Below are 23299 nucleotides of genomic sequence, written 5' to 3'. Positions count from 1 at the left end.
AAAGCTTCTATCAGAACAAACTTTGCTCATTTTTGATTTTTAATTAACTGGTGTGAAGGTCATTTTAGTGGATGTAGCATTCTAACGGAGTAAAGTGTAGTTCATCACATTAATTGTGGTCCAAATGCCTTTGTCTTCGTTTTAAACAATAACTCTATTCCATTCATGTTAAATGTAATGTTTATAGCATTTAATGCAAAGACATACAGACATTTTGTTTTTTAAGTCACTGTATTCTTTAATATTAATCAAGAAGCTATAAGCAAACATTACTTGATGACATTATGCTATTTCATTTCTTTTACGTTGTTAATTTACAAGATCCTTATTTCAAACCTCTACAGACAAACAACGCTTTCATTAATCAACACAATCTGATGTACTCAACTACAGCTAACAAGTCTTTATCTATGCAAAACATCACTGGTTAATTGTCTTATAAAGGCTATATACTAATCAATGTGCTCAACAACGTGGTAGTGAGGTAAACAATTTTATTCTAGGTTTCTTCAACAACTATACACAAAATAAACTGTAAGCATCTGTAAACCATCCTAAAGGCTAAATAAAATAATAATAAGAGGAACAAATATTAACTGTAAAACAAACAAAAAAGTACTAGGCTACATTAATCCACCCTGGATCAGCACAGCACAGCCAAAAATGTGGCATATTAAAAACGAGGCTTCAATAATATGAGGCACATTTCATACAGTAAATCAACAAGAACTAGTGAACATAAAACTGACATTCTTGGTTTATTTCGAAGCTGATTATGTTTAACAGTACCTGCACTCAATTCATGTGCTCTTTGTCAGTGTAATATCAGTTCTTTAGAAGCTGTTACTGTATTATGGTTAATATGTACAGTGATGAGCAGAGATGAGTGAGGTATTCAGCAGTCGGATGTCATCTTCTCAGACAGTGCTGACTGGCAGGTGCTGGGTGGGTCGAACACCTCAGGGTCACTGATGCCCAGCTGAAGGTCAAAGAAGCGAGTGGACGTGGTCACGCTACTGTTCTTTGCGTATGTCTCCTGCACAGGATAGCAGTCCTTCAAAGTGTACACACCAACCCAAGCTTCATCTGTGAGAGACCGGAAAAATGTGCAAAGTTCAGATAATCAGGACCATAGAGTTCCTATATAAAAATCAAGTCACATGTAATGCGCAAAATTTACAACATAACTATAACAAGCATTTACTTTTGCGGGCCGGTTTTCGATCAGACCATTCTTGAACTTCGATCATGTCTCCAGGCCCTCCAATGAAGTACTGGTCCTCATATGTGGAGTTCAGAGGTATATCATAAGGGTCCCAGGCCTCCGTCAGAGCGATCTTTGCACACTGCTTGGTAATTTCCTCAATCTGGAAAAGCACTCCACTCTTGAACAAGTAGATGTACTCAAAGAACCTCAAAGAGAATTGCACAATACAAATAAATGAATGCAAAGGAAATTTACATTTATACACTTTTAGAAAAAAAGGTACAAAAGCTGTCACTGTGGTGGTACCTTTTCAAAAGGTACACTTTTGTACCTAAAAAGTACATATTAGTCCCTACCTTTGAGGGACTAATATGTACTCTTTAGGTACAAAAGTACCTTTTGTACCTTTTTTTTCTGAGAGTGTATAATTTAAAATATAATTTAAATCAATTGAACTTTATCCTGTTTTACTAATATTTCAGAAGACAAGAAGTGTGTGTGGTCATTCTAATTTTGACTATAATTTTGACTATAATGGATCATCTGCATCCACAACAAATATGGTGAACAACAATAGCTCAAACATTTCAAGACACTGCAAGCAAAAAACAAATAAATTAATTAATCTTACTTGAAGTTGGTATTTTTCTGTATTATTTTCCAGTACAAATATCGAAACATTCTTAAATCAAGACACCTTTACTTGAGAAGCAAAACAACTGATTTATTCTAAATAATAATAATAATTAAGTGACTGTACACTTAAAGGAATTAAGAATTTGAATTAAGTTTATGTTTCTTACTACATTGGCAGATAAGAATGTTTAGATACTGGAGAACAAGACAAACAATGCTGAGTATTTTGCAGTGATTATAAAACGTGTTAAAATATATTTAATAAAATATGATGAATTCGTACTTTTTACAAGGCGTGTGTCCTGTCTTCTGCTCCAGAACCCTAATTCGCTGATTCTGTGCATCATAGGAGACCGCCGCCCGTGTGTTTCGTCCCGTGCTGTGGTCATATTGAACGGTCCGACCCTCCCACTGTAGCGGCGCGAGGCAGGGCTGAGGCGCCGGAGGAGGAGAGCCCAGACACGGCACCATCGCGGACAACGACAATACCAGCGCAAAAAACACAAAGCCTGACATTTCTGTAGGTGCAAATCGATAATTACATGAAATTTAAACACTGACACAACGCCTTTGATTGGAGTGTTTTTTCCAGCCGCAGTGTTTGCGCTGGTGTCTCAAATCCACAATGAAAAAATACACCAGTCCAGCATTCATGTCACACACACGTCAGAAACACCGATTGGTCAGATATCAAACCCGTAAGATTATTTTCCACTAGTTTATTTTTATTACTAAAATCTATTAACATGATATAATTACATTTATTAATAAATAAAATAAATTATTATTATTAATTATTTGTTTGTTTTGCTGCAAACCATACGAGTTCACCCTAATAATCACAAATGTTTTGAATTATCAGTATTATAAATAATAATAGTTTGTATGGTAATAATAATGATGATAATAATAATAATAATAATAAAATGTACTATTAGGCTATTATTTACATTTTTGTTGTAAGGATCCATAAGATTTCACCATAATAATTTCAAGCATTTTGAATGATCTATATTATAAATCAAAGTCTGTATTGTGGTAGTAGTAGTCATAATAAAAAATAATAAAAAAAAAACATTGCCTTGCCGTAATAATTCATGATACAGAGCATTATGAAATACAAATATTAAATTATTAAAAATAAATAGTTATATACTTATCTCTGTTTACTGAAAAAGTGTAGTCAGTCTCTGGCGTATGTGCTATTATTATAAACTCCGCCATTTGCATCAGTTTGTTTACGAGCAGATATTGGATATTGCAGGGACATCCGAACCACCAGATGGCAGAATCTATTGCAGTCAATACTTGTGACTTTAGTCTGTCTGTCTTTAATGTATTTTCAACGTTGTTGGTGTTTAATATGGCGAATTCCGTTCAACGTGTGTACTAAACTCAGGCTTACTTCACTTAAAGAGACTAACAAAATGTCTGAATTGGCACAGAGTCAGTTTGAGTCCAGTGATGATGAACTTCCCGAGGAGGTCACCTTTGATGCGTCCAAAAGTGCTGCTCTGAAGAGCGTTAAAGATGCACTGGAGTCAGCTAAAAGGTCTGTGAGTGTGTGTCCACTGGCTTTAGACACACAGACCACATGAGCTTATGGGTTTTAAACTGTTTATTTTTTATTTATATATATATATTGTCTCTTTGTTTTCAGAGAAAAGAATCTATTGAAGGAGAAGCGAAGGAAAAGACAACAGCTTTTTCAAGAACAAAAGGTATAAGGTTGTGAATAAGTTACCATCCCCAGGATGTCGAATACATTATTATTAGAAAAGTTTATACACTTTAACTTATCCACACAATTAATTGTAGATGTAACATAAATCCCAAAATCTAAACATAACGAAATGTTACATCTGTTGTTTTTCAGACGAGAAAACGTCTTCCCGAAGACATCCTGGAGGAATTTGATACAGAACCCCAAAAGTAAGCTCTCTACATGAAAATAATCATTTTAAATTAATTACTTAAATCATTTTGGAAACCTAATAAACTGTTATTTTCTTATTTTAGACCTGCTAAGTTATCAGACAATGTCAAAGGTAATACATTTTCTGTAACTTTAATAAAAAACAATTTTCCTAATGGTCATATTAAGTATTGACTGACAAAACTATTTTATAGATGATGAAGAGACAAATGCCACGTCAGAAACAAACTCTAAAAGGTAATAATAATAGTAATTAGCTGTATACATTCACCTTACTGTAAGGCTTCCTCATGTTATGTATAAATGAAAAAACATCTGATTTCAGTTTACCAGACAGTTACAGTGTAAAGAGAGTGAAGGATGAATCCGCTGCCAAATCACTGCAACAGAGCGCAATTGACTTCATTCAGTCCCGCCTTTACGGACCAGGAACCAAAAGAACAAGCAGTAAGATGAGAACGTTGTGCTGTTCAGACCCTCATTTTAAAACCAAATTCAGTAGAAAAATTAATATTTCTGTTTATTTTTCTTCAGATGCAGAGCTTCTGTCCCTCAAAATGAAAAAGGGTGCCGGACAAGGTGCATCTGTGGAGTTTGTGAATAAAAAATATAGTGAGTATTGAGATTTTCATATTTAACAACTATATTATATTAGTTTTATTTTGGAAAGCAACAGTCTGAGCGATCTTTATTCATCTACAGGTGCCGACTTAAAAAAGAAGATCACAAAGTCCAATAAAAGGTTTATACACAAACAGAAAATGGTTCCTTCCTGAGATCTAAAACAGGAGAATTATAAGTATAACACATGAGAACTGTAACCTTCCTTAGCTATTTTTGATCATATGGATCACATTTTACAAAAGGACACCTTTAATTTAGTACCTTTTCCGTTTACGCATAGTTAAAAAAAATATTGTCAAATGAAATTCAGTCTCTGCTCATTCAAATAGAAATGATTATGATCTTCCATCTTGTTCAAATCAAAAGTAAAAAAAAAAGAAAAAAAGGCTGAACCTGAATGTTCATGTTTGCATATTTACACTTTAATAAATGTAAACCTGATCTAAGGCCTGACATTTCTTGTTTTAGTTACTTCTTACATTCATTTGACTATTGTAACTATATGACTGTAATGATCAAATGGACAAATCATGGTTGTGGCATTTTAAAAAGTTAACACGTGTAATAAAACTTATTTTGCATTATTAATGCTCTTCATGGTCTAATTGCATACTTGTTACTTGTTTAACATCCGATCACTCACTGAAATGTGTCAAAACACAGACTGGTATATCTCGTTCAACTGGGTATTTATGTTTTATTACTGAAAATGATAAGACAGTGTTGATGACAATACTGTACCATTCTCCTTATTTTAAAAGTACTGATGGTCTGAGGGATTGACTGGTAAACAAGAGAAGAAAAAACAATGGAGCAGGCTTGCCTCTCAGAGACTGGATATGACCTTAATTTTACCATGTTCCTGTCGCACATCCAAACTGCACAAAAACACAGTGCAGGCAACGATGATGAGAGAGCGCCTGAATACGGACTTTTTAAAAGGGATCAGGTGGATGAAAAGACCATTGACATCAATACAATTACAAATCAAAGTGTCCGAACATTGCATCAATCCTGCTGTGCAGTTGGCAGAGGGAGGGTGCGCTTGCACAAAAAAAGGGCATAACTCAAAGCTCACACTAACGCTCTATACTAAATACCACCACTAAAGATGACTCCAGCAGTGTTAGGTTTTCTCAGTTTTAATTTTTTTTTACTGTAAGATAACTAAATGTTTCACTCCTCCTGTTAATATAATTTCAATATTTTTCTCTTTTCTTTTTTTTTTTTAACGGTAAAGTACACAAGCTGAGACCTGAAAATAGCAGGGTGTTGACAGGTGGGACCTTAGTTATTCGGTCTCGCTCACTCTGCCAGCTTTCAACCAAGAACAAATATATCTTATATGCAAGTTTACTGATAATAACATTAATTATGTCATAATAATTTTCCTCATGCCTTGTAAAACAGGAAACAAACAATCAGAGCCTGCTGCACCCCCCACCCAACAACACCTCCCCCTCCCCCAAAATAAAAAAGACAAAAGGAACAAAAACAACAAAAAAAAGACCTTAATGATTGGGGATTTTATCTGACTTCTAAGGACCCATCTCCTAATGTGTCTTTAGGCCCGGTTTAGGCCTGGGTGAGGAGGATCCAGTCTTATCAAGAGAGCCAGGATGGGTCTGGCCATGTGAAGGCTCAGTTCATCGGGCCAAAGCTGGCCCCAGTTTATTTGGGAGTCTGGGATGGACTGGGATGATGAGGGCCTTTTTCACGTGGTCATTTATAGGGATGATTCTCCAGGGGTTAGTGCAGGTAATCATCCACTGATGCAAAGGCGCAGGATCCGCTGCCTGTGCGAGCCATGACGGACAGACACTGAGCTGCCTGGCCAACAGCGAGCGCCAAGGGAGGCTGCTTTGGCAGGTTATGAGTCTCTGCATGAGAAAAAAAAAACAATGAATGTTGAAATGAAAACATTAAATGCCAATGTTAAAATTGTTAGATTCATGATAAACCATTATAAACAATAATATGAACTACAGTTCAAAAATTTGGAGTCAATAAAAATTATTTTATTCAGCAAGGATGCATTAAATTGATCAAAAGTGGTCTATTTCAAATAAATAACTTGCTATTATTTAAAGAATAATGAAAATAAAAGTAATCGCATAGCATTGATGATAAAAATAAATGTTACTTGAGCACCGACTCAGCATATTAGAATGATTTTTAAAAGATAATGTGACTGAAGACTGGAGTAATGATGCTTTGCATCACAGGAATAAATTATTTCAAATAGAAAGCCGATATTTTAAAGTCCCCCAGTAAGTCATAAATAATTTTATCCCTTAAAACTCATCTTTAATCATCAAAATGACTGACAGTTTCTTCATGCCTTAAATTAGCTTCAATGTAACTACACCTTTGCTTAATTTAATAAACGCGGAAGATTATGCAAATTAGCCCTGTCTCAACTCGGTTTGTCAACTTATTGAGGTAAACGCTGCACAATGGTATCGCTCTTTACAACGTCAGACACATAACTAATTAATATGATTTGCCTTTCGCTTGACTACATTATCACACAGCTAATAATGTGTTGCTAATGTTACATAAAGAGTCAGACAGTTGCCTTCTAAAAATCAGCATCCTTACAAACGCTTTGAACAACTTAGAACATCAGTGGAGGAAGGCATATAGTTCATCAAAACATCGTAATATACATTATATACATAATTCACCCACTATATTGCTAAATGTACTGGATTTTTCCAATCAACAGAAAAATATACTGGGATAACCTGGCTTCTCTTGAGACTTCGCAGCTTAGTTAATGATATGCTAAAGCCCGCCCGTATGTTGATGTGATTGGTTACAAGGTAGTTTGTGACGTAAGAAACACCGGCGATTTCAAACAGCTTTTTGAGACTGTCATTAGATCACTGCAGGTTTAAAGATAAAATACTCAACAATAGTGTTGTCTTAAAGCATATAAACACCACATAGGCATATAAACAACATTAAAAACTTGATTTTCACCACAGGGTGTCTTTAAATTGTTGTACTATTTCACAATATTAATGTTTTACTGTATTTTTCATCAAATAAATGCAGCCTTGGTGAACATAAGAGACTTCTCTTAAAAATTTTTTTTAAAATAATATTTTTCCCCCCAAACTTTTAAATGGTAGTGTACACTAAACTAATACTCAAGTGCATATCACACTGTGGCAAGGTGCAGAAAGTTATCAAGCTACACTGACAGCAAAAAAAAAAGCTCAGATACACGGGATGCAGTTTTAAGCACGCTACCAATATTGTATGAGCCTGACCTAGAGAGATGAGAAAAGAAATTAAATAAATGTATTTCATAATAATGTGTTTAAATTGTATTGCAACATTTGCATACTAACATTAGAGAGTAATCTAATCTAATTAGATAGTAATCCATGCAAAATGTGTGCTTGTGATATGTGCAAGGATCCTTCCAAATGGTCCTGCAGTACCATGACTTATCTGTACTACAGGGATATTGATTTTTATCAAAATACAGCATTATGTTGCGCACTTAGGCTTTTTCACTCGCTTAATTCTGAGCTTAAAGAGCTTTGCTCAATGCTGAAAGAGTGCTGAATCATTGCAGAGACTAGGTGGAACTTAATTGTTCTGATTTAATCAAAGGTGGTAGGAAGCTGTACCTAATATTGCACTGTTGAGTGTAGAGCAGACAGGCTCTCTCTGGATGGAGTCTAGCTGGTAGCCCACGGGGCTGTTCCATGGATCTGAATATGCCAGCAAACTGAATGCATCCTGCAGGAATGGAGACAGTAAGAGGCTTTACCATAAAACACATATATCTTCATGTTTACTGGTCATTACCATCATAACTAGGGTTAGGTATCGTTTTTTTTTTTTTTCAATACCGGTGCCAAATCGATACTTTTAAAACGGTACCGGTGCCTAAACGGTGCCTGAACCGATACTTTAAAAAAAAAGAAAGCCTCAAAACGATGGTGAATGACATTAAATAACGCCTTTTTTATTGAAAACAATCAAATAAAAAATTCTTAAAATTGAATATATTAAAAGTGTAGAGTAAATATATAAATATAAGTAGTCTAAATACAAAACAACAAATTTACATAACAAATTCACAATAAAACCTGAGCCACCTAACCTAAATACAATAATATAACACTACAGTATACTAATAACAGCAAAGTAGTCTGTATTCGGCATGCTACAAACCAGCTTTAAATTTCAGCAATTATTTTCACATTTTTTGCCTTCTCTGGCCAAATACGACACCTCTCCTGACTTATTGCATGTCCTGCACAAGGTGAGCGTTATTTTAGAGCGCATCACCTTAAATGCCGTGACGCGAAAACCGTCGTGGAAGAACCGCCTCATTTACAACTGTGACAATGAGCACTCAGGATCAACCGAAATCTGCGTTTTGATTTGGTCCGGTTACATACGGTTACTTAGGTAACGGTTCCATATTGGTGCCCGGTTTCGGTACCCAACCCTAATCATAACCAAAATTTTATCATAATCATAAATGTGATTAGTTACAAACAGTACCTACATCCAACTTTCAAAACAAGTGGAATTACCTTCAGCATCTTCTTATTGGCTGAGTTTTTTCCCCGCTCACGGCGCAAGAGTTCGCTCATGCTCTGTAGCTCTCGGCCGAACTGGATCATCCTCTCGATGGCTGCCTGGCTCCCACCGCACAACTGCCTCTTAGACTGAGTGCTGTCCACTTCTGTGTACAAAGCATTTAATCCTTTTAAAATGGCACACTGGATTCATTTGCACAACATAACTGGCCAAATGATTAGGAATCACATGCACGGCATCAGTTTCGTAATACAGATCACACAGGGGGGGAAAAACAACCTTTGACCTCTTTACTACAAATCTCATTGCAGATACACAGGAATTTAACAAAAGACTGAGCCCAATTAATCTACTCACCCATATCTGCATCACAATCCTCCAGCTCTGTCCCATGTGTAGAGCTGCCATTCAGAAATCCATTTGAAGAGGATTCAGACACTCCGTTTGAGAAGTGATCAACCTCCATCTCCACCTCAGTACTGCTAGGAAGAGTCAACAAGAGATAACAGGCTTATTCTGTGCTGTACAGTTATGTTCTTATATAATTTGCCCTTCGGTGTTAAAGTTGTGATCAAACAGAAGTAGTGACCGATATTTTTTCTGTATTGTAAAGTACACCCGAGTGTAACAGATTAATGAAAAAAAATAAAAATAATGTAGGTAGGGGACTTGATTCTATCGACCGGTTTTGATTTTGAGATGTGGCCATTGCAAAACAAAATAAATGCGAGCTTGAAGTCGATTGTGGAGGAGAGGGGTTTAAGCAAATTAAATGATTGGAGAAGCACGCCATCCGTGACTACAGATAAGTATGTCATTTCAACAGAAGATCCAGTTAACTATTTGATTAACATTACAAGGTAAAAAAAATTAAGGGTAACTCTCGCCAAATTGCAACCTTGGCTATTTTTGTTAATCTACCCGAGTCAAACATTCATATAACAGCATAATTAGAATGGAAACGGCACTTTTAAGATTGACTGTATTTTCATTTTCGGTCAAAATGCCTTTTGAATGGGAGTGCTATGGGCACTACAATGATAGCATCAAAATTGCTATTTTTAAAACACTAAGGAGGCTCGACACAACATGAAACTGTGCTTGAAGTATCACCAGGGGCTCTACACATGAACTCGAGCGTTGACAACATTGTTTGTCTACACAAAGTTTACTAAAAAGAAAGGTTTTGTACGACTTGTACGAATTTTGTCAGTCGATCTCCGAATGCAACTTAACATGAGGAGAGTAAAGATGGGATTGTGTTGATACTTCAAGCACAGTTTCATGTTGTGTCGACCCTTGGTGTTTTAAAAATAGTGATTTTGATGCTATCATTGTAGTGCCCCTAGCACTCCCATTCAAAAGGCATTTTGTCCAAAAACGAAAATACGGTCAATCTTAAAAGTGCCGTTTCCATTCTAATTATGCTTTTACACGAACGTTTGACTCGGGTAGATAACAAAAATAGCCAAGGTTGAAATTTGGCGAGAGTTACCCTTTAAGCATATGCACGGATGAATTGTTCACAATTAATCTATAACATGCATTTACAAAACAGATAGGATGAATTTTCCTTTCATCATTTCATGCCCTCTTCACATACCTCACGTTGGTCTGCTGGCCCCGACTGCCATTCAGGACACCAAGCTCGGGACTTGACAGGGTAGGGGGACACGATTTGTGACTATGGGTCGAGGTGTGGCCTTTACTTGATGAAACTCCATTACAGTAATTACTTTCCAAACCTGGAGACAGACGGAATAACAAATGATCAGCGATAACATCTCCTATTGATGATCAATGGGTCATTCTGGTCTAGGTTTAGAGGTTTTAACCTTGATTTGAAAATGTGTGGTTCTCAACATTTTTTGGAAACAAAGTCCCCCATGTCAAGACAATATTTGAAGGCCCTTCTATATAAGCTGATACTTCTGTTATAATACATGTCTGTTTAATGAATACATATTTATTTCTAGTGTTTTTAGCATTTTAAATTAAGATTATGCTTCTATAACTTAAGTAATTTTATGATTTATTAGGGGCCCTCTAGAGGGCCTTGGGCCTCTGGTTGAGAACCACTAATCTAAATAGCTATTTCAGTGAAGATTATGTCTTTGTAAGATCTTTTTTTTTGGTAAGACTTTCATCACCCATGCAGGCTGAAGATATCAAAAGATACATTATACATTTTCTCTAATTCTTTTTAGTGTTTATGTAGTGCACGTGCCTGTCTGGTAGGCCTGGGAGCTGCTGGCTTTGTGAACAGGGCTGTTGAAGAGGCGAGGGGAGCCTGGGTAACTATCCTGTGACTTGGGGCTCCTCCCACCGAGACACCTGACCTCACTGTCAGTGCCATTCACCATCTCAATGAACTGCCTGACTCTGGAAAGAGATACAGACACATCATGTATACAGTGTATTCACAGGTGTCCATTCTTGTAAAACTGCACACATCACACTCACTTCAACATGAAGAGGAGGTCTGGGTTTTTCTCTAACAGGCTGGGATAAAGTTGTTGAGTGGTCTCTATAGCCTCTCCCATTCTGCCGGACAGGACCAGCTTCTGGATCTCTGCAATCACAATCGTTAAGTCATTACTCGGCATTGATTTCATGACTTCTTGAAAGCATGCATTGATGAATCATTCAGAATTGGATCAGGAACTTTCAGTAAAGGTACACTATGTAACATTTGACCCTCTAGCGGTTGAAAAACAAAACTGCATGCATTTTGCGGAAGAACATTGTTTTGGTTGTGACTATGCGGATCAATATGATTCTCCTACTGCTCATAAAACATTCACTACTAGGCTTAATAGATATAACCAGTTTAGATGGAAAGGATCTCAAGCTGACTATCTGAAGATGTTTGTGTAGCTATACCAATTAATAGACAGTACTTTCTTGAAAGTAAATTTCAGCACAGCACTACAACAAACCATAATGAAATGACCCTTCACAACAGATAATGCTTTACAATGAACTGTTAGAGAGCTACATATGGCAATTGGTCTGTTCAATAAATCTGTTCAATAAAATACCTTGATCACCAGTTGAGTAATAAAAAAACGCCATCTCTGCGTCGCTTTTACAACATTTCAAATCCCTCAGTTCTCACCATCTCCGAAAAGCCAGGCCGATTTTGATTCTCATTTTATAACAAGCTCTGTGGCAGTCTCTTTTTGCTAGCAGAAGCTCCTCTGTTCTGCATTTTTTTTCTTGATTACCTGGAGGTTCAAGATTTAGCTGCTCCATGTCAACCTTTCTCGCTTATTGTAACTAATACCTTATGCCACTCTCACATGCATCATAGTAGCTGGAGCAACTTTTCTCTATTTATGGATTTGGCGAGACACTAAACTATAAACACTTAAAAACTATAAAAACATAACGGGCTTACCATAGTGAATCAGAGTAAGACAAAAAAGCTTTTTGGAAGAAGGATTGATGGTGTATTGACTCATTTACATTTTGTTAATTTTGAACCAAAAAAAGTTACATAGTGCACCTTTAAGAAAGTAAACAGTGTTAATATATTTCTTGTTGATCTTAACAATCAGACAGACCCAAAAAGGACTGACAGAGTCTGAACCCTGTTGACTTGGGAGACTCACTCTGTCTATTTTTAATAGAAGCAAGTTCCTCGTGTACGGCCTGGTCAGTTGATTTGGCAAAGGCCTCTGCAGTGGCACAGTAGCTGTGGTGAACCAGATATGAGGCCACCATTCTGGGAAGATAAGAAGAAAGCAAATAAGTCAGAAACAGAAATGGAGAAAGATGCAGAAAGAAATAAGCCACTAGCACATACATTCATTACATCTGTGATGGTTTTGAAACTATGTTTTTTGAACTATATTGATGTCAACCTTAGAAAAATGCTCCAAATCAAAAAGTACTCACTTCTGAATCATGGCCTGCCATTCTCCTTCTCTTTCCCCAATGGGGAAACGGTCAATCTGGGCTTGGATCTTGGTTCTCCATTCACGCATGTAATCCTCAATATCAAAGACAAACGGATGCTGCCCGAAATTTGCGTCCACGACCTCCCCTGGGGTCTGTAGACCCACTGTGGGATACAGGTTGGGCTGAAAGCAAAATAATTGCAGTTAATTCAATTTTTTAGTGATGATGTAAATGCAAGCACAATAAAAATATAGACTTTCTCATAAAACAAATGAGAGTAGCTTGAAAGAAATGATGGAAACTGGAAAAAGCAAATCTCAACTGCTTGATAGCTTGTAACATCACAAAATGTAAACTACAGTAGTCAACATTTGAAGTGGATCAAAAAAGTTAATCAAAGTTGTCCTAAGACAAGAACGGGTATTGTTTAAAATTCATGTGTAACTTTGATGAAAGGTTTTGATCCACTTCAAATGTTGACTACTGTAAATTATTGCCCAGCTCTAATCTGCTAAATCAGACTATAAAACAAAAAACCTTAACGTCATGATTTTCTGTAAAGCTGATTTGAAACAATGTGTATTGTGAAAAGCACTATATAAATAATTTAACTTGAAATGTGCCTTGGTTCATGTGTATCATAGGTGTTCAAACTGAGACGATTAAAATAAACCCATCAGATTACAAATCAATGATTACAAAACGACAATTTTTTTTCTTTCCTTTAACACAATGCCAGGTTCTATGGCTATGTTCATGATGAGGGCCAAGTTTAGTTTTTCAAAAATAAAACTAAATATTTTTTTCTAAAACCCTTAAGACTAAATTTGGATTTACTAACCTTTTCAAAAGTATCAACAGAATAAAACAAATTCCTCAAAGGGGTAGAAGTATTACAGTCCAGCAAAATATGTCTAACGGACAGTAGATTCTTACAAGATCAACACTTTGACGATTTTTTGTGCGAGTCTTGAGTGTCCTATCTGGCATCATGTGTAAATGGCTTCATCCAACTACATAATTCAAATGTTGCTTCTGGGTCAGGTCAGGGGGCAGCCACATATTAGTCATTTTGTGGTGCTTTCTGTGCTCATGTTCCAATAGAGAGAAAGGTCAGGGCTGCTAAACTGACATACTTCACAGAAGTAGTCAGAGTAACATGAATGCTGGTCACCAGCCAACTGTGTTTTCTGCTCAATGGATTATTGTTTTAGCCCTAAACAGGCCTCTGTTCAGTCAGCGAGAGAAATGCTTAGGGGCTGTCAGTCCAACATCTTGAATGATGAAGAAAGGAAGGAAAGACAAAACAATAGCAAAAGGCTTCCTTCTACAACATCTAAAAATGGAAGATTATTACACAGTGAAAAAATATACAAGTGATCAATAACCACATGACCTTCAGGCGGAGAAAACAAACAACTCTGTAAAGCTTCAATGATGTATCTTGATATTCATGAAACATACGTACATATATTGGAATGTAAACCAAATATATGCATCTGATGAAACTACATAAAACATATTATAAACCACAAAATATACAATACTGTTTCAAAAGTTTGGTGCCCGTAAGATTAAAAAAAAAAAAGAAAAGAAATAGAAATAATACCTTTATTCAGTACGGACACATTAAATTGATCAAAAGTGACAGTAGAGATTTTTATAATGCTACAAAAGATATTCATTTCTAATAAATGCTGTTCCTTTGAACTTTCTATTCATCAAAGAATCCTGAAAAAAATGTATCACAGCTTCTACAAAAATATAAAGCAACAAAATATTGATAATTCAAATCAGCATATTAGACTGATTTCTGAAGGGTCATGTGACACTGAAGACTGTAATGATGCTGTAATACAGCTTTGACATCAGGAATAAATTACATTTTAAAATGTATTAAAATAGAAAAGTTATTTTAAATTGTAATAATATTTCACAATATAACATTTTTGATCAAATAATTGCATTCTTTAAAAATAAATCAACACCAAACTTTTAAATGGTAGAGTATAATGTGGTGATATAATATGGCAACACAATCTTAACTTCAATATAAGAGGTGATTAAGAAAAAACAGCCTTACCGGTAAATCTGTAAAAGCTATCCCTGAAAGAAAGAAAAAAGATAAACAATAAATTGTTAATTAACTTTTAACTATGTAGGTTCAATATTTAACTGTGTGCATACATGGTGTGTTTATAGCCAAAATTGCTTTATACCTCCCATAAACTCCTTAATCATCCTAAATGAAAAATATTCTATTCCTAGTAATGTACATGTAATGTTAAAGTGCCCATTTAGTTGATGGAGGAAACTGTACTGTAATTGAAACATCAGTAATAAACAAAGAACAAATAACCAAAGTTTAGTTGAGATGGGCATTTAGGGTGTGTAATTTGGTTCACTTGGTCCAAACTTAGTTCATTTGGAAGCGGACCGAGACCCACCTTTTCAACGGTCTCGGTCTGCTTGTTTGGTGCGCACCAGGGTTCGGATGGCAGCATTCACACTTATTCAAATGAACCACACTAACAGAGCAGTGTACGTTTTAATCAAACCAAACATTAACAAGTGTGAACACACCCTTAATCTTAATATGCAATACAAATTTTTACTACCTAGACTGTGGCCATTCTTCGTGTAGAAACAGGTATTGTTGATGAGGTTCACACAGCAGCCAATCACATCGCCTGTTGTAAATGTGGGACCATAGGGCTGTCCAGTGCCAGAAGAGCAGAAGGAGTGGCCGTCGTCACCATGGTAGCCATATGAGTGCTTGTCCCAACCTACGGGTAGAACATTGGGCACATCCTGTTGTTTTTTTGGGAATGATGTACTGTACAATGTATGTACTGCAAAAATACGAAGGAAAGAGCACTAAGAGTTCTAACTCTTATCTCTCTGCCAAGCTGCAGACTCACAGAGGAAACACCCAGGGTCTGTGAGCATCAAGAAGGTGGAGGATCAAGTTAACATGCCCACTAATTGCATCTAAACTTCAAACCCTGTCTGTCTATAGTGATTCAGAAACAGAATGGGAGTCCTAGACACTTTAGGCACAAACAACCTGAAAATATGACATAGCTAATGTGTTACTAGCAATAAAAGTACAGTGACTTCCCAACATCTGATAGTCATTTTACCTGGAAGTCTGTTCATGTTGACACCTTGAGCTGACAGGCCAATCCCCATGTACCTGGTCACAAAAAACAGCATTTATTTGATGTAAAAGTCTGTATTAGAGGAAGTTAAAATAGCTCACCCTAAAAACTTAAGGTGCACTCAGTAACTTTGTCCTAATTACAATCGTTTTATCCCTAAGGAAATGAACAGTATGATTGAAAAATGTTGAAAATCATACTTATGTGAGGCTGAATCTGTTATTTTAGTATCATTTTATTCATATTTTCATTTTATTTAATATTTATATAAAATTTTCAGTTTTTTTTATTTTTATATTTTACATCTTCATTATAATGTAGTTAGTTTTAGTAATTTTGATGTTTTAAATTTTTTTTATTAGTTTCCGTTTTTTAAATATCTATTTTTTTCCAGTTTTAATTATTTCATACATCAAGTTAAACGACATGAGAAATGTTGGGAACTTTGGCAACTAGCTGATATATATATAAAAAAATAATTTCATTTAAGTCAACTATAATAACCCTGGACTGAATAAAACCGGTTTTATTTTACATGGTGCAGGTCACCTCATGAGGGCTGCCATGTTGATCACATGACCAGATCACATGACCAGAACAACCATACTAACTTTATCTCAGTAAACCTCTCATTATCTGACATTTTCGCTCACAGAATAAATTAATCATGGCTGACTTCTAATAGAGCATTTCTACAAAGGCATTATTAAATGAAGACTTTTGCATAATGCTAAATCCACGCCAATAAGTGCCAATATAAATCCAAGACGACTGTTATATAGCCCATTGCCACATCAACAAAAATTACTTTTAATAATGTTTCCCAGCAAAAAGTGATCTCAAAACACTGAATCCTTTACATACCCATCTCGTCCTTTGCTGATAATTTTCACCTCAAAGTAATAGACCCCGCAAGCAGCTGGAATAGGGTGTGTTGCACGGACAGAAGCCGCATCTTTCGGGGTCTTTCCATGACCTGGGTGACATAAACACTATAATTTACAACTGCAAGTGGATGGTGTCACTCACAAGGAGAACTGGAACATTTGTAATATTATAACATCGCCAGAGGTCATCATGGCGCAAAAAAAAAAAAACTTAGCAAAGTAATCAATGTTTTTGCTGTGAGAGCCGTATGCTCCAGGCTGATGATATTTTGCCTAGCAACACCAAAGAAACTGCACAATTGCTTTTTTAATTAATGTGAATATGCATTTCTCTATATTTGGGGATTTGCATTTATTAGTCAACTTCATTGCATTTATTATTGTCAACAATTGCCCCTTTAAATTGCCACCTCATTCACCCATACTTCAGTTGCTATTAATTGAAATAAATTCTCAAACAAACATGGAAGTTAATTCTAAAACCTAGCCTAGTTGTAAATAATGCTCAAAATAAATCATGAACACAGCAAAATAATTGTATGATATAGGGCCACTATCTATATCTATCTATCTATCTATCTATCTATCTATCTATCTATATATATATATATATATAATGTCTAATGCCATTAAGAAAGATTTTGATGTTTTGGAGTGTTTTAATCAAAACCACTTCATATTAGCTGCAATATTTAACAACACTCACCTCTGACACAGCAAATAAATATATTTAAAAGCTATAGGTCCCTAAAGTGCCTGAAGAGGCATTAAACACATGATTAACGCACAACTAGACAGGCACTCAATAGAATAGAACTAGCCATTCAGCCACTTAGGTTTACTTGATTATCCATACATCATTTTTTCAGAATAATCCTGTTAAACTGTATATATATATGTATTATTTATGTGTGTGTGTGTATATATATATATATATATATATATATATATATATATATATATATATATATATATATATATATATATATATATATATATGAATAAAATATGAACCAACATGCTTTTGGGGAATTTTACTTGTACATCTCTCAATCCTCTTTGTACTGCATTTCATTATCTGTTTGCCCCCTCTACAGAGTATTAATCATAAAACTAAGCATTTAAATATCATCTTATAGACACATATTCCTGGGTCATATAGTATGACAACTTATATATATATAACAATTTTACGCAAGTAGTCTGCTATAGCCTATTGTTATAAAAATCTCATTGATTTACGTTACAAGCTATCAGAATTTCTTATGTTTTGGAACAATATAAATTACAATATATTATGTTCTGGCCATATAAATAATAACATCTGCAACAAATTGCATATTTTTGCAGGCCTCTGAATAAAAAGTGTTAGCTCTAAATTCTCACTAGCTATATCATACTATATGGGTCATAAAAAGCCTGATGTATCAAATATAATACAAAACACGTGCAAAAATGTTTTCTTTTACGTTTTGTCAAAAGATTCACTTAACTTACATTTCCAAAATATTTTATTATGATTATTATATCATATATATGGGGCATTTTTGTCTCTTGTGGTAACAGTCTTGAACCCCTGATATTAAAATTCATAATCTTATGTAGCTTGTACATTTAAGACATCTTGGCCTACTGGTAATTTAAGGCAGTCTTCCTGAAACCTACCTGTCGTCAACTCTGGCTGGCCTAATTAATTCTGTGGCCTACCTTTATGACTCAGCTGAGGGAAATGGCAGACACCTCACTGGATTAAAATTGTTTTTTTTAATAACTAATTGTGTTAATACAATTATACATATATTACAGCTTTTCTTTATCTGATGAATTTCTTATACACTCACGATGGCAGAAATCCTGTCTCTGCAGATAAACACACACACAAAGGCCTTGCTCGAGCTTATGCGACAGGCTCGATCAGTACCTACATCAGCATGTGCGTATAAAGACATGGCATATTATACACAGATCATGTTGTCAAAGGAGTTGACAATGACTGCATTTCAGTAGCGAAACTCTATAGAGTAGGAGCTTCCGGAAATGACTGAAGCATCTTTATAGCTCGCTGCTGAAACTCACCACCATCTCATTGCTAATAACAGTACACGAACTTTACACTTTCAAACTTAACACCTTAATCATTCATTTTCAAAGGCTATATGCCATATCTGTATACACACTGTTATGCATACAGTATCATATAAAAGCAGTAACGTTAGTTCGATTAATAGATAATGCTGACTGCTCAGGAATGGTGCTAAATAATGCTAAAGGGAGGCTATTTTTATTCAAACATGTCGTCTAAGCAGTTAGCAATACCAAGCAAAGTTTCTTTTTAACACTCGTATAATTATATCGACTAATGTGCTCGATGATCACTCGAGATCATCCCTATTTTTAAATATTTTTAGCAGCTTTTGTGAATAAAAATGGGTTTGATTTGCACACAATACGAGTACGCAGAAGCTAATACAAGTGTCTTTTTAATATCACCGATCAGATACGAAACCTGACACGAGCTAACATGGCTAATGCCTTAAACATTTAACGTTAGCTGGTAAACAACTTGGTGTGTGTGTTCATCTGCTGCTGTTAGCCTTGGTTACCTTTGTAATGCACCCGGAGGTTGTTTTGAGACAGGCCGATGTAGCTGAATTTGTCTTTGGGGCTCCAGGATCTGGGCAGCGGGGTCTCCTGCTCGTTGACGGCCGGGTAAAGGCGTCTAAGCCGCTGGTTGAGCTCTTTTTCCTGCTCATTGAGAGCCAAGTCTCCGTGAACGACAACCGACATCAGAAACCCACAGCCCGATGACGGTCCTGACATCGCGATCCGATTCCTGCCGTCGATGCCAACAGCTTGCCAGCTATCTTTAGCTGGACAGCTTTCTAACAGTGTCCAGTGGCTAAAGCGACCACTGTCAGACACCGCAGGAGAAGAGCCGCTGAGATTTCGGGGTTGTTTTATTCGCTTCTGACGCCTGGCTAGCCAGCCAGCTAACTGCGATTAGCCCGCAAACAGCCTCTCTGATGCGAGTTAGCAAGACGCTAGAGAATTAATCACGCCAATACAGCGAAACGGCAGCTTACAAAAACATAACAGACATCCAGAAAGTTGATCCTGGCTATTTAAGACGACATCCAGCCGATCGGACAGACTAAATCGGGTAAAAGGAGCAGAAAGACAGCAGCAGAAGGGAACCCCGATCTTTTGTTTGTTGTTAGTGTGAAATACAGCGTTCTGATTGGCTCTCTCAAGGTCCAGTCATACTTCCTCGAGGACTTGGTACATGACTAGATGCAAGCTACCAATAACATGTCCTTTTTGCTCACTTGACTTGTTATCGACGATAGTTGAGATGGCTGAGACAATGAGAATATACGTACACTTACCAATTACAATGTTTCGTTTATTTAATCATTTTCATATCATGGGACAATGCAGTTGTGGTGCAGATTAGGACCCCCTTACATCTCATTTCAGGTTGGGACTTTTCAGTGACTTCCATTGAGCTAATGAAATTTAAAATCCCCTACCCATTAATCTAACCCTCACATATTCCTGCTTTTTTATTTTTTCATTAAATAATGTATTATTTTAACTATAGCCTAATGTGCCGCTAAACGTAGGCTACATAACCTCACAACTTGATTTTCATTAAAACATCAGTTCTTCTTTATTTTACATAAAGTAGGCTACTTCATTGACCATACCACATAAATTTAACAATAAAAAAAAAATATATATATTTTTATTTTTGCATTTATTTATTTTACAGTCCAAAAGATTTGTGGTTAAACGGTGTCAGTGCATTTAATCTAGTTGGGGCAGCATCAAAAGTTTTACAAAACAGAATATAAAATATATTTACATACAAAATATGTGACTAATAGTCTTTCCCGAACAAATGCATTTGTAAAAAGTGGAATGTAATAATTTATCATGATCTGATGTTTTGATTTTCCTTTTTTTTTTTTTTTTTTTTTACAGCTCACACATGTAATGAAAGCTGCATCTGACGTCTTGGTTTTGCCATTTGATTTGGGATGTAAAATACTTTATACAGACTGTATAAAGTGCATTCTCCAACATTCTTGTGATATACATTAATGTTTCATTCATACATTTGTCACAAAGTGTAAAAACATACATGTTAGTTTCTTCATTCTTCACATGCATTTCTGTTCCAAATGAAAAATGGCAACATCAAACTAATTCACTATTAAAATATGTGGCCTACCCATGATTCAGTATATGTTATATTGCAAACACCCAATGACTTGCATATTAAAAAAATAATGTTAATTATTCTTACAAAGAAAATGTACATCAGTAAGCCTATAGAGTTATTGAACTGACCATTTCAGCCACTCCTGGAAAAGGCACATTCAACAATTATATACAGATATATGGTGAATATATTGTTGATGTGGATACCAGTATTAAGTATTCTAATATGACTTTGATTTGTATGATGCTAAATTAAATCTGTGCACTTTTATTGTTTGTATTTTAGCCTAAATTGTTTATCCATGAGCAGGAGAATTCACTAGTTTCCACAAACCGACAGGACCATTAGCACATCCAGTCATCAAATATAACAGTTACACTTATTGCTTTGGTCATTATGGTGGCACACAGTCCCAAAACTCACGACACAAGCACTGGCAAAGGCCGTACACCATAACAATGAGAAGACTGACAGGTACCAGACTGACCATCAACACCCCTGTTGTGGTATGCTGCATGATAAGCAGGTAGACCCCTAGAGGCAGTGAGCTGAAGTACAGAAGCCCCAGCAGCCAGACCAGGACACGCGCCGAGGTCTGGCACAACAGGGCCGCACAGTTCCACACTGTCCATCTATTGGTAACAGAGGCCATTGAGTCCAGGCTAGAAGAGCGGTAATCCCTCCCCGGAGCTGGAATAGCAGACTCCTGCCGAGGCTCCATAATGGTGATCACCACGTAATTGGAACGAATCGAGGTGGGGGAAGCTGAAGCAGAGTGTCCCACCAGGGAGTTGAGGCATCTGGGACTGAGAAGAATCTCACCTTGGGATTCATTCAGGTTCTGATGTTTCCGTGCCTGGACGGACAGCAGCGCTGACACCAGGTTATACTCATCTGGTAGACTATCCACGGCTTCTCTGGGAAGGTCCGTGATGTAGCGGCAGAACGGACAGACCACTGCGTTGGGAGAGGATTCGCCTAAATCGAGGATTTTTGCAAGGCACTTGGCACACAGACAATGGCAGCACTCGAGGACCTTGGGCCGCCGACTTGACAGGCTGTATGCACAGTAGCAGATCTTGCATTCCAGTTCCTCTGTGGTGAAGCAACCCTCCACATCCTCCGGGAGCTGTCCCATCATGTCTCCTTCCTCTCAACGTTTTCTCATCGGCTGGTTGTAATCAAAGCTGTGTGGGAACATGGTTGCGAGGCAGCTGCTGGGTCAGTCCTGGTGTCTGGATGGTGTCCTATGCAGAACGGGGCATTGCCTTCACTGTGCCAGAGAGGCTCTGGACGGGTTTGTGCTGAGGAACCTTTCATGCACTGTGTGGAAGGGTGGGGAGAGGCCACTACCGAAAAGATAACTGTTAACACAGCAGTAGAGAACAAACACTACAGCAACAAAGCAGGCCCTGTAAAACCAGGGCTGGAATTTTCTAGCCAGGGCTTTTGTTGCCACTGAAATTCAGTCCAATTAGTGGCTCCACACTTTCTGGTACACAGTGCTGATTTTGCTTGCTCAATGCAACACTATTCCAAAAAAAGGAAGCTATTTGTCTGAAATTACTATTATGTTCAGAATAAACAAAAATATAAAACATTTGAAACTTATTTTAAACTTGTTTCAAATTGTAAGTTTGAATACCAGCCAGGTCAGCAGTACAGTTCACTGTGGAACATATGAAATTAGGTCATTGCTGTTCACTGAGCCTGTCTCTCAACGTCAGGTATTTCTGAGAATTTATCATGTGCAATGAGAATTCACTGACATTTGATTGACATTCTTCTTCTCTCTCTCTCTCTCTCTCTCTCTCTCTCTACACACACACACACACACACACATATATATAAAATATAAATAAAAACACATACTTTGCTATATTCTGATTTATTGGACTAGAGCACAAGCCCTTTATGTGACTAGCGAGGTCACAAAGGGACTCAAAATAATATAACTGCTACTTATTAATGTAGTTTGTGCTTTAATATGGCACTAGTTATTTAAGGCTGTCAGGAATAATACGTGTTTAAACAAAAATAATTTTTTACTAAGATTTGATCAGCTGACAAGTCAAGAACAGTATTCATCTGTGTTCTACATAGTGCAATAACATATTTTAAAGACCTTTCAGTCAAACATTTTCACTAGTG

At 36.5% G+C, this 23299-nt stretch overlaps 4 protein-coding genes across 6 annotated transcripts; 1 reads left to right on the top strand and 3 right to left on the bottom strand.

Annotated features, from left to right (window-relative positions):
• Positions 1-164: 164 nt before the first annotated feature.
• epdr1 (ependymin related 1) lies at positions 165-3359 on the bottom strand. 2 transcript variants are annotated; one of them, XM_079875945.1, is made up of 4 exons: positions 3000-3359; positions 2127-2361; positions 1205-1413; positions 165-1086 (listed from the first exon to the last, which is right to left on the bottom strand). In XM_079875945.1, the coding sequence occupies exons 2-4, from the start codon at positions 2357-2359 to the stop codon at positions 896-898; spliced, it is 633 nt and encodes a 210-aa protein (XP_079732071.1). In that variant the 5' UTR covers positions 2360-2361; positions 3000-3359; the 3' UTR covers positions 165-895. The 2 variants fall into 2 exon arrangements, with proteins under 2 accessions (XP_079732071.1, XP_079732072.1); XM_079875946.1 differs by having other exon boundaries at positions 177-1086; positions 3014-3074.
• Positions 3178-4987, top strand: nol7 (nucleolar protein 7; the record flags this gene model as incomplete). Its single annotated transcript, XM_079875944.1, has 8 exons — positions 3178-3395; positions 3504-3564; positions 3720-3775; positions 3863-3891; positions 3974-4016; positions 4105-4226; positions 4314-4391; positions 4482-4987. The coding sequence occupies 8 exons, from the start codon at positions 3178-3180 to the stop codon at positions 4553-4555; spliced, it is 681 nt and encodes a 226-aa protein (XP_079732070.1). The 3' UTR covers positions 4556-4987.
• Positions 4988-5608: 621 nt separating this feature from the next.
• ranbp9 (RAN binding protein 9) lies at positions 5609-20164 on the bottom strand. Of its 2 annotated transcripts, none has more exons than XM_079875942.1 (14): positions 19527-20164; positions 16901-17012; positions 16019-16071; positions 15494-15661; positions 14959-14981; positions 12873-13057; positions 12587-12699; positions 11436-11544; positions 11200-11354; positions 10576-10717; positions 9330-9454; positions 8966-9117; positions 8048-8159; positions 5609-6283 (listed from the first exon to the last, which is right to left on the bottom strand). In XM_079875942.1, exons 1-14 carry the CDS (start codon positions 19741-19743, stop codon positions 6153-6155), a joined length of 1797 nt encoding a protein of 598 aa, XP_079732068.1. In that variant the 5' UTR covers positions 19744-20164; the 3' UTR covers positions 5609-6152. The 2 variants fall into 2 exon arrangements, with proteins under 2 accessions (XP_079732068.1, XP_079732069.1); XM_079875943.1 differs by having other exon boundaries at positions 9330-9451.
• Positions 20165-20719: 555 nt separating this feature from the next.
• On the bottom strand, positions 20720-22490 carry rnf182 (ring finger protein 182). The gene has a single exon (XM_079875282.1). The coding sequence runs from the start codon at positions 22287-22289 to the stop codon at positions 21543-21545; it is 747 nt and encodes a 248-aa protein (XP_079731408.1). The 5' UTR covers positions 22290-22490; the 3' UTR covers positions 20720-21542.
• Positions 22491-23299: the final 809 nt, after the last annotated feature.

Source organism: Squalius cephalus (assembly GCF_949319135.1).
Source record: "Squalius cephalus genome assembly, chromosome: 7".
Classification (NCBI taxonomy): Eukaryota; Metazoa; Chordata; class Actinopteri; order Cypriniformes; family Leuciscidae; genus Squalius; species Squalius cephalus.
The sequence above is the reverse complement of the archived record's forward strand: the minus strand, read 5'-3'. Positions and strand labels throughout refer to the sequence as shown.